The 10,781-nt window shown below is 37.5% G+C and overlaps 1 protein-coding gene across 2 annotated transcripts; it reads right to left on the bottom strand.

The window, feature by feature from the left end:
- Positions 1-290: 290 nt before the first annotated feature.
- LOC145484777 (lysophosphatidylserine lipase ABHD12-like) lies at positions 291-10,758 on the bottom strand. Of its 2 annotated transcripts, XM_081463412.1 has the most exons (15): positions 10,584-10,758; positions 10,376-10,420; positions 8,833-8,942; positions 8,594-8,696; positions 7,853-7,966; positions 7,280-7,310; positions 6,738-6,783; positions 6,514-6,549; positions 4,768-4,861; positions 4,261-4,298; positions 4,095-4,174; positions 3,108-3,181; positions 2,892-2,970; positions 2,490-2,611; positions 291-1,737 (listed from the first exon to the last, which is right to left on the bottom strand). In XM_081463412.1, the coding sequence occupies exons 1-15, from the start codon at positions 10,682-10,684 to the stop codon at positions 1,716-1,718; spliced, it is 1,095 nt and encodes a 364-aa protein (XP_081319538.1). In that variant the 5' UTR covers positions 10,685-10,758; the 3' UTR covers positions 291-1,715. The 2 variants fall into 2 exon arrangements, with proteins under 2 accessions (XP_081319538.1, XP_081319536.1); XM_081463410.1 differs by lacking the exon at positions 291-1,737 and having other exon boundaries at positions 1,744-2,611; positions 10,584-10,684.
- Positions 10,759-10,781: the final 23 nt, after the last annotated feature.

The following is a 10,781-nucleotide window of genomic DNA, read 5'->3' as shown; positions in this document are numbered from 1 at the left end:
TTTTAATCAAGGATTTAGCTTTCTGTCTGAATCAAACTTAAAATGTTTATTTGTGTCCGACACAATGTATTGACTGTAGTTTAATGCGTATTCTTTTGAGTCTGGGTTCACAAAGATTTTACAATTACTGGGAATGCGTTTTTATAATAAGCATTAAATAATGCCAAAATGGGGCATTTTTATTGTCACTTTTATTTCAGAGGAATTACCTTAAGTAAGGAACGCGATTACGTCACTGACAAAAAGCCTCACACATCCACAATATATATTCCAGTTAAAAACACAGTATATCAATGAAAACTTGAACTTTAATTGATTACATAACACCATCAGAAATTAGAAATTATATGGTGTAATTATAATAATTAGTTTTAAAAATAGTATGGGGTCGGGAAAATATAGTATTTTCTGGTCATTTAGTTAGAAAGCAGAAAAATTATTTTTAGCACCTAAACAACACCGTATACAATTGCAATCAACTGACACATCCCCACAACTCACACAGAGAAACACACCATGTTAGAAGAACTACAATGACAAAACTTACTAGCAATACATCCTGTGATGAATCATGAACTTAACTGCCCTGCATCGAGTCATGGAAAACGATTTGGCCCAGTAACACCGCGCGCAAACCGATACATAATTCACTGAATCCCTGAGTTTTGTAAGTTAAAGATTAAAATTCTCCTAACACTGAGAAGTTTGCAACCTGACTATAGAATTCTGTAACCAACTAATCTATGTTAGTCTCCCTGGATTAAAATGTTCATCGTGCTCTCAGGGGTAACTATACTGGTATCTGCCTTTACAGACAGCTCTGTCACTGTCACACCACGGGCAGATTAAACCGTCCGTTTGAATTGTGTGTTGAAAAAAGCTTAATGGAGTCATGTGTAGTTTATTATTGTCTTCTTCGAGCAATTCGTATTTCTTTGAGCAGTATATGGCGTCATTTTGCGAGTTCAAAAGGATAAGCTTGATCAAGCTCGGGTTGAAGACTGAGGGAGGAGAACAAGGCGATTAACATGTCATTCGTTGGCCGCTACCTCCCCAAATGTCCAAACTTCAATCTCGGTAAGCATGCAAGTCAATTTAAATCCATCGAACAGCGGATCTAGGGAGTTCGCCTGGGCTTTCCAACTGCTAACGGAGTCAGTCAGGTGAGAAATTTAACTGCGTCAATCGTCAATCCGAGTTTGTACGTAAGGAGATAACTGAGGCCAGTTATGCCCTGTTCTCCTTACTTCATTCTTCACGCGCAGTTTAATGGAGCTCGGATCAAAATGACCCCTTATATACATCCCAAGAAGACGGAGAACGCCACGCATGACTAAATTTTTCTTTTAAATTTCATCAAACATTTACATTTAAATCTTAAATAGCGGGTTAATCAAATTATACACCTAGCCAGTCAATCAAAGGGTAGCCCACTTGTGCCTGTACTGCTTTAGTTCATACAAAATCTTGCTCCATTCCATACTACTCTACCAATTTTTGCTGGCCGTTGCTAGCCAGATAAATGGAGTTGACTTCTTAGTTCTAGAAATTTATATCCTTGATGGCAAAATTAAAATTTTCTCAACTTCCATTCCACACCAGTTCTGTAAGTATTTTAACCTTAATATTTTGCAAATTACATTTAACGAGTCCTAATTCTACGTGCTTGTGATTAAATAGAAACACCGTCTTTAGAAGTCTAGCTCTTGCAAGTGTCACTTTGTCTTGACAAAATCCCTGAATGAAAATATTAGAGAAACGATTACAGAGCACAGGATGTATTAAGGTCTATCTATAGGGTTGTGAGAGCATATAAAGATAGTAGGGTGAGAAATGATGCATAATAATCCACAGGTACGTTAGAATGAAAAAGTTTAAGACAGGAAAGAATTATATTAGTAATTATATTAAGTTAGTAGTCTACAAGTCCACAAATGATTATTTTTCTAACTCAGTAATCAGTGAGAAATTCTCAAAAACGCCGTGTTCTAAATTTGCTGTTTGGCTCTACCAGGGAATTCAATACACAAAATTAAACACTTGTGATAAAATGTCGTACGTTGGGCTCTGAGTGATTCTCAAAGGAGCATTCAAACGAACAAAATTACATTCAAGAACCCAACAGCATTTTATATAATGATTTATGACTGAAATTTCAATTTTAAAACCTTTGACCTTCTTTCCCATTACAATTTTAAAACCTACAATACAATTAGCACCAATATTAACTAGCTCCACTGTGGAGGTCTGTAGAGGAGGAAAAAATCGAACAGGAAGAAATAAAAATAGTTCTAAGCAAGGAATGTGAAGGATGTTGAGTCCCCCTAAAGCCTTATTGTATCTCTCCTCAGCCTCTCCAAGGCATATTTTACCTCTCCCCATTCGCCACTCAACTATACACCCACTGCACAGTTAAATTCTCAGAACCAGAAAGGGAATTGTAAGCTTGACCCTCACTGGGCTACCAACTATATGTTTGAATAATGTACCTTAAGAGTCCTGGAAGTTTTTCAGATTGATAAATCATCTTGTGGCCATGACGCCCATTTAATTCGACAAATTTAATAGGATCTGCATCAGGTTTCCTGGAATTCTTAGCAGTCTCGTATAACTAGAATGGAAGATGTACAAGAAAAGCATCATTACACTGAGTGCACAGGAACAATGGGAGTTTTGAATTAATTAGAACAACGTGCATGTTTGCGATGGACTAGCATCCCATCTAAAGGGGAGTAGAAATACTCTTAGTTGCTTCATGCTACAGAAACCAGAGATAAGTGTTAACCTGATGGGTCACTTGGCTCCAATGGAGACTTAACCTTACCTTTACCCACAACACGCATGTAGCACTTAGAATCTAAAAGTTCTTAATAGGCAACTCCAATACTTACCTTTTTCCCCAGTTCAAATGATATAATTTCATCATCATGGTCATGAAGTATTAATATTGGACAATACACATCTGCTAACCTAAATGACAATGCAACAATACATACAGTGTGAATGAAGGGTCCATACCTTGTGGTAAAATATTATTCACAGAAAGATGTCACAAGTCACCATGAAAGCAATCATTTTCATTCTTTAACTAACATAAAGTTACCCACCTCTTATCAGTGCGAAACACTTCCTTAACTTCATCCAGAACAGTCTCATTGTAATATGGAAGAAATCTAAAAGGCTGCAATACGAAAGTCAAAGCAATGTCAACAAGGCAATGCAGCTCAAGGAATTAAATTATTGCATCAAAATCCAGGCCTTATGGGTGTCACAGTTATCATTATCATTAAATGATTGAGGCTTCAGAAGAAGATGAAAGTTTGAGAAAATCTACGGAGGTATTTTTTGTTAAAGAGTTCTCAAGGTTTGCACATTTCCAAAGTTATGAAACAAAGAACTAAACACCCTCTGTTCTTAGTCGATAAAAGTGCTGCTTTTTTTTTTTGTCACTGACATGTATATTTTAGCAAGACGTTTCAGCTAACTCTTAAGCCTTCATCAGTTGAAAAAACTGCTTGATGTTACACGTGATTTAAAAACTTTTTAAAATTGAAACGTTGCATGTGCTGTATGCACGTGAGTCAAGAGAATTTTAAGTGCGTGCTAAACACTTGTAAACTTCTGGGATGACCATGCGAGTTTGGAGTTATGATAGAACATCAAGACAGCCTCTTTGTGCTCAGAAATCTGCTTCTTCGGTGATCTTTCAGTCTGGCCATAGTATACAAAATCGCACTGACAGCAAGTGATTTACTCAATTTTTAAACCCTCTGTTCTTCCACTGAGTAGTCTGAGATTCAACGCTAAGGGTTCCTATACTAATGATTCAGCATAACGGGGATGGTATTAATAGTGTCAGTCACTGACCATTTCAAGGTTAAAATTTCATGTGGGTAGTGCAGAGTGTGTTAACAACTAAGCAAATGTATGTCTCTGACTGACAACCAATGAGTCAGACACTGTGCACCTGATTTCACCCAGAGGTCCTAGAGCAGAGGTCCTGAACGTTGGTAATGACCAAAAACATTATTACACTTGGGAAAAAAGATTGCCACAAATCAAATTTTAAACCAAGTCAAATGAAGTCTACTTACCACAGTTATTGGATGTTTGATTGCTCCTTCCCACACATTATTGAAGGGTGCTTCCAGGATCACTCCCGAGGGAGGGGAGCCTATCAAAAATGTAAACTTAACATCAACTGAAGTGGTTGTAATGGTAAGTTAAAAAATTCATGGCTTCATGTGTTTAAAAAATTACCTTCATCGCACAATGCTTTTGCAACACCACCAGCTACCCTGAAAAGCAACCAAAAGTAAACAAAAAGCAAACCTAGACCTCAACAAATAATTGCAACCAGTAATAAGCACAAACAAAGTGAGCTGGTTAGTGAAAAACAGCCACTACTATTCTTAAAACCTTTGATGAAAATCAAACTTGGCATACACTGCAGTTGTCATTTGTGACTGGAATGGCAAAAGCTGAACACAGTGGGAGTGACAAAAAGGTAGTAGATATCTCAAATATTTACTTTTAATACCATCTAGCCTAATACCGACAGTTCTAAGAGTTTCAATTCCAGACCTTGCAAGCTGTAGTGGGGTTCACACAAAAAAGAAAAATAGCGGGCCAAAACATAATTTGGCTAATTAATGGGAAATCTAGTTCGTTAAAAAATGTTTTGGCTACCCAAGGACACTTGTGAGTTACTGGCAATGAGGACAGTCTTGAGTCCTGAACAACCATAATTAATAAGCCCCCACTTACCCTGAACCTAATGAGTGGCCCCAGATATAGAGAGGTGCTTCAGGGCTTTGAGACCTAATCCATTGCCATGCAGATAAACCATCCTGGATAAGTCCTATAAAATAAAAAAACTTACAATGGTACATACAATGTATATTAACATCAACATTAAAAGTTCTCTTAAGGAAGCTGACAAAATTGACATAATTAATATCAAGTGAATGCTTTCCAGAATGTAACAGGTCAGACAAAACGACAATGCTGAATGAAACCCATGGATCATGAAATCAAACACAATGAATCAACTGAATGATGAAAAACTGCCAGCTGAGGGTCGTACATAGCCAGAAAGAAATTATGACTGACACAAGGCCCATTAGAAAAGTACATGTATGACTGAGGGTGCTTTTCTTTACGAAAATTCAAGATTGGATTCTTAAATCCGAAAGAATTCAAAAACGGATTTTGTGTTTCTTTACTAAACAGATCAATCCAAGATCTCTCGGATCATAGGGCATCAAAGGAACCGAAGAATCCACACTGGGAGTGGATTCTTCTGTTCCTTTGACACACCATGATCCGAGAGATCTTGAATTGCTCTGTTTAGTAAAGAAACGCAAAATCCGTTTTCGGATTCTTTCAGATTTAAGAATCCAATCTTGGATTTTCTTAAAGAAAAGCACCCTGAGACAACCTCTGGACATGGTTAAATTCTCTTTCCAATAAAAGCTGTTTATGATGACTTGTAAATAATAAGAACAAAAATAATGACTGAAGCAAGTGCATCTGTTAAAATTGAGGGGTTTCGTGCAAAAAGGGTGTATGTGACATTTGGGGCCGATTTTTAATTTTTGCAGGATTGAGCTAATTTTTGGCAGACTGACTTGTTTTGACATGAAAAGCATTGTTGTGTAATTGTTTTTGTTGATTTATCCTTCGTTTTCGAGAAATAACATATGCAAAAAACTTAGTTTTCCGAGCATCATCTTTTGGAGCAAATACTTCCAAGGTGGATTTTGAAGCAGCGCAAACTTAAACGGTTACTTTTAGCAGCTTCGACGGCACGTTTTTTTTTTTGTTTTGATTTTTGAAAGAAGCAGAGAAATAGACCAGAAAAAAAAAAATTGGCCGACCTCATATCAAACCGGTGTCACAACAAAACAAACTCGCATCCCGCCAGTTCAGCGCCTTGTTAGCTTGCGCTAACAAAGCAACAGTAGGAGAACTGTGTTATTATATGAATAATAAAACTAGCGGCAAATACCACGCTTCGGTGACTTCATCGTTTAGCAAAACAAAGGTTTCTTTTGTTTTTCGCTCAACAAAAGATATCCAATAGATACCCTTAGAAAACTGAGTTTTTTGCATACGTTATTTCTCAAAAACGAAGTGCAAATCAACAAAAACAATTACGCAGCGATGCTTTTTCATGTCAGAACAAGTCAGTCTGCCAAAAATTAGCTCTATCCTGCAAAAAATAAAAATCGGCCCAAAATGTCACATACGCCCTTTTTGCACGAAACTCTTCAATTCCTAGTTCTAGCTAAAGCCCCAACTGCTGATGCCTATCTACTAATGACAAAAAGGTCACCACATGCTTTTGTGATCACATTTACGGCATTCCTAAGTTCTCTTTTAATACTTCCCTGGACAAATTTTATTAATTAAAGTTCTTCAAGTTAAGTCAGCCTAATTAAATAACTTGAATGTGGCATGTTAATAAAAACAACAGCTACTTTTAAATGTTTGGACCCACATGATAATTACCAAGTTCAGACGGCTTCCCTTCAGAGTCCCCAAAACCTGACAAAGAAAATCAACAGAATTGTAAATCAAAATAAAGTTTTCAACAAAGGTTTAAATCAATCAATGAGTTTACAAAATTGAGGGATAACTGTGTTTGGTTTTTGATGAATTCAAGTAAGTCTTTTTTTATTCACAGTGTACAGGAAAAGCATGTAGTAAAGATTAGAAACATGAATCTGCCCTACCTCGATAATCAACAGTTATCACGTGATAACCCATAGACGACAAAAGCTGCAAGGCATAAAAAAATTAAAATTATTCTTCATATCAGTCTGATTATTAGTTAAGCTGAATGCACTAAGTTGGAAAAAAGCATCTACGATACAGTGTACATGTAAGGGAGGGAAAAAACTTGGCCAAAAAAATGATTTTAAGACAAACTGCAACATACACGAAGGGTCACAGACAGCGTCATCCAGGCATATTCCAAATATTAAAATAAATCACTCCTTATGTTACCTGTTATAATTTATTGTAAGCTGATTAATGTAAATAAATTAAAATAATGTAGCAAAAATTAGTACCCAGCCAGTGCTGTCATAAAGGGCGGTAACCTGTAACACCTGTTACAGCCGAGTATGCTTGATTTTCCCTAATTGATGCTATGGGTGAAACTGCCTGTCTTATGATAAGATATCGTGTTTAAATAAAGATTGATGACTGATGATGATCAAAATACACCTTAGACAACATTAATTTGTTGTTTATCATTTATATTGTTTCAAACCTTGTAGAGTCCAGTTCTGTGGCCAGTCCCTCTAGATTAGGCATGAAATAGAATCCACAAAATAATTAATTCATGTTATGGTAGCAAACACCTACACATGTATATTAATGTGAATATAATTAATTAGCAAGAGTGTTCATTAATCTTAGGAAAATTTACATTCGATTAGAACTACAGTTGAACCTCCATTACCTGCCACTGCTCTACAGTGGCACTTCTATATACACCTCTATCCACCTTCATCTTGACAAAACAAGCTTGGTCAATCAAGGATTTATTATAGGACAAAAATACAGCTCAACCCCTATTATAAATGGCAACCCTTGGGAAATTTAAAAATAGTGGCCACTTTATGGGGGTTGGCTGCTAAACAGAGGTAAAGACAATTATAGAAAAGGGGTGGCCTCTTAATAGGGTTTTGACTGTAACACCATTTTCTTGTGGATACAGCAGGCAATCCCATGCAAAGTGTGCAATAATAGCCCTATTTTGCTTGCTCAAGTAGCTAATCATAACACAGAATTTGGCACATGGCATCTTGCCCACAAATGGGTAGTCATATGGCACCATTACCTGGTGTAAGCATTGCCATGAAAATACAAGAATATTGGACTTCCATCTTTGAGGTGGGAATGCTTGTGAGTCATTGGGTCTTGCATCTTGGTAACATGCTGACCAGGAATGTCCCTGGATGGTGGAAGTCACAAAGTAGAAAAGTAGCTTTGGTGTAACTTAACAACCTATAGTAGACCACTAAACCCAAATTTTTTTCACGCTTTTCACAGAGAATAGCAATCATTTTTTCACACAGTGATGTAAGTAGCCTGAATTGAATCTTAACCAAATAAGTTTCATTATGACCATTTGAATTGTCACTTGAAACATTGTTTAATCACTAGCACTGATGACAGATTCTTGCAAATTAAATACTTGCAGAAGACAACGAGAAAAAAACCATGTGAACCTTTGTATACTGGGACAAATGCTTGACCAATTTTTGATGTTAATGCTGGCTAAGACCTGCCTCTCTTCTTACTCTCTGATGGGTGCTGCCCCAGGGTAGCCACCTACTTCAAATCATTTTTTGTAAAAAAAAAAAAAAGAAAGAAAAAAAAATGCATATAACATCACTCTGACATTTGACTCAGACTCAGTTTTGGATTTGACTTGGCCAACTGTTACTTTATCAATGATTGTCGCAAAACTAAAACTGCCTACAACTATTTCTCGCTTTCCTTAAAACTAGCCCTGCTTGAGATAACAACCCTTTTTATTATAACCTTACCCTAACGTAAAACAGACCAAAAGACCTACCACGCTCCCAGTTTCCCAGCCTGACCAGAAATATAAAAATTGACAGTATCTTCTGGCAAACCAAAGGAACCAGGATTGGACAAATCTTCAAATGGATTCTTCACTTGGTAAGATATAAACAACAAAACAAACAGTAACTAGTATTGAACTTCACACATTTCCCCTTGAAAGTTATTACATTTTAAGTTGTATTAGAATTGATCTAAAGGTCACTTTGAATAGCCTTATTACGCACTTACATGGATGTAAATATATCACTAGTTCTCTTGCTGCTGGTGAGGTGTACATTATTATCACTAATACAACATAAAGCAGCAGAATTGTACCCAATGCAGTCTTGAACAATGACCTGACAAATGAAATACCACAAATTAGCAGGCCCACCCCTCACATGATTCTGGGTGTTACGGGGGGAGGGGAGTGGTGAGTGTGGTGAGGGTGGGAATGGGATTGTGACCAATCACAATAAAGCTCAGGACATGCAAGCAAACAGCACAAACCAAATTACTGCTGCTGTTTGTGGTTTGTTTCTCATGCCTAATTGGCTTTTTATTTGCCATACAATAAAAGTCTATTAATCAACAGCTGACTGACTGTCAACCGAGATGTTGATCGCCTGTTGACCTAGTCTCGATGGAGGAATTGATTGAGTGTTGATTGAGATGTTGATGGTGTTGATGTAGGGTCGATCAAGGGTATCGATCAAAACTCAACTGTGGATGTCTTAAGTACACATGATCCAATAGTGTTGTAGCAGAAATCCATACTCAGTTGACACTAAATTGATACTCATCGACACTCGATCATCAGTTGGTCGATAGTTGGCATGACTCACACAAGTATGTATCGATCAACACTTGATGGTGTGTCTGTGAAAATTACTCAATTGTCAACCAACTGTTGAACCGAGATGTCAATCAAGTGTTGACCGAGTATCCATGAAGATGTTGATTGAGTGTTGATTGAGATGTAGAGGTGACGATGGAGGATCGACCAAGGGTATCAGTCAACACTGAACTGTGGATGTCTTTCGTGCACATGATCCAATTGTGTTGTAGCAGAAATCTATACCCCTTCCAAGGAGGGTTTCTTAGAAGCTCTGGAAATCCCAGAAATTCCAGGCTTCTTTTTCTCTAAAAAAATCGGGCATATTTTAAGACTCCCTGGCGCCCCAGTAACCCTCCTTGAGGACAACTTATTGTAGATGAGTGTTACGTTTGTTTCAGTGGATAACACATCCTTGGACTGGGACCAGTCAGTTTGAAAATTTTGGAAATGGGAACAGCCTGGGTCAAAGGTCTTCAGAGATCTTCAGTGATGGATGATGGGGATTTCTTTGGAAGACCTTGCACTCCAAAGATAGGCGAAGGATAAAAATCTCACATGAGACTTACAGATTCTCAGCAGCATTGTTAATCAAACTTCTTTGGCTACCCCAGAGAAAAGGCCCAAAATGATTCTCCACACGGCAGGGAATTTGTCAGTTTTTGTAACGTATTCAGAACCAATATCCACTTGTTTAGGAGGGGGAGTTAAAGAAAAAAATTGACGTCTACATACGAGCCAAGTGGCCCATCAGGCATGAAGCTACTAGTAGTATTTCTACTCTCCTTGGATGGAATGCTAGTCCATCGCAAGGTTACCCCCAACATTAAATTCTCTGGTACCCATTTATGCAATGTCTGAATTTCAACCAGGGCTAGAACCCAGACCTCTCGATTCAGTGTCGAGCGCTCCAGGGGTTATTTTTAAGCTTTAGAAATAAACTTTTTACTGACTTACCAAATCAATGAAATGATTCCAAACACCAGCGAAGATGACAGACTCCTACATAGCAACAAAAGATAACTATATTTAATTCTTTATTCCTTAATTCTACATTTAAGAACGATGAAAGAACTGCAGATGATGGGCTTTGCCTAGTGAATCGGTGAAGAAGTGACAACGTTAACTAAAGTTACATCTCAACGGATCTCGTTTGCATTGTTACCTTTGCCGCTCTTTCTCGTCAAAGCCAACCTTTGCTTCTTTTTCTCTACTTTCTTGATTAGCTGCTGTCTTCTTAGCTCGTCGCTTCACGCCTTCAGACATACTGTCCGTATTTCCCGCCTTGATCGAGCCTTCCAAAATGTAAGTTGCGCTTTGATAACTTTCCTTAATTCATGTAAGATATCATGAAAATATCGCT

Source organism: Orbicella franksi, chromosome 4 (assembly GCF_964199315.1).
Source record: "Orbicella franksi chromosome 4, jaOrbFran1.1, whole genome shotgun sequence".
In the NCBI taxonomy this organism is placed as follows: Eukaryota; Metazoa; Cnidaria; class Anthozoa; order Scleractinia; family Merulinidae; genus Orbicella; species Orbicella franksi.
The sequence above is the reverse complement of the archived record's forward strand: the minus strand, read 5'-3'. Positions and strand labels throughout refer to the sequence as shown.

Excerpts from the sequence above, each read along its gene's own strand:
- LOC145484777 (XM_081463410.1), bottom strand. The coding sequence starts at position 10,684 with ATGTCTGAAGGCGTGAAGCGACGAGCTAAGAAGACAGCAGCTAATCAA. Across the intron at positions 6,550-6,737 it reads GATAACTGTTGATTATCGAG|GTTTTGGGGACTCTGAAGGG; the intron begins GTAGGGCAGATT and ends TTTCTTTGTCAG. Across the intron at positions 4,299-4,767 it reads GGCCACTCATTAGGTTCAGG|GGTAGCTGGTGGTGTTGCAA; the intron begins GTAAGTGGGGGC and ends GTTGCTTTTCAG.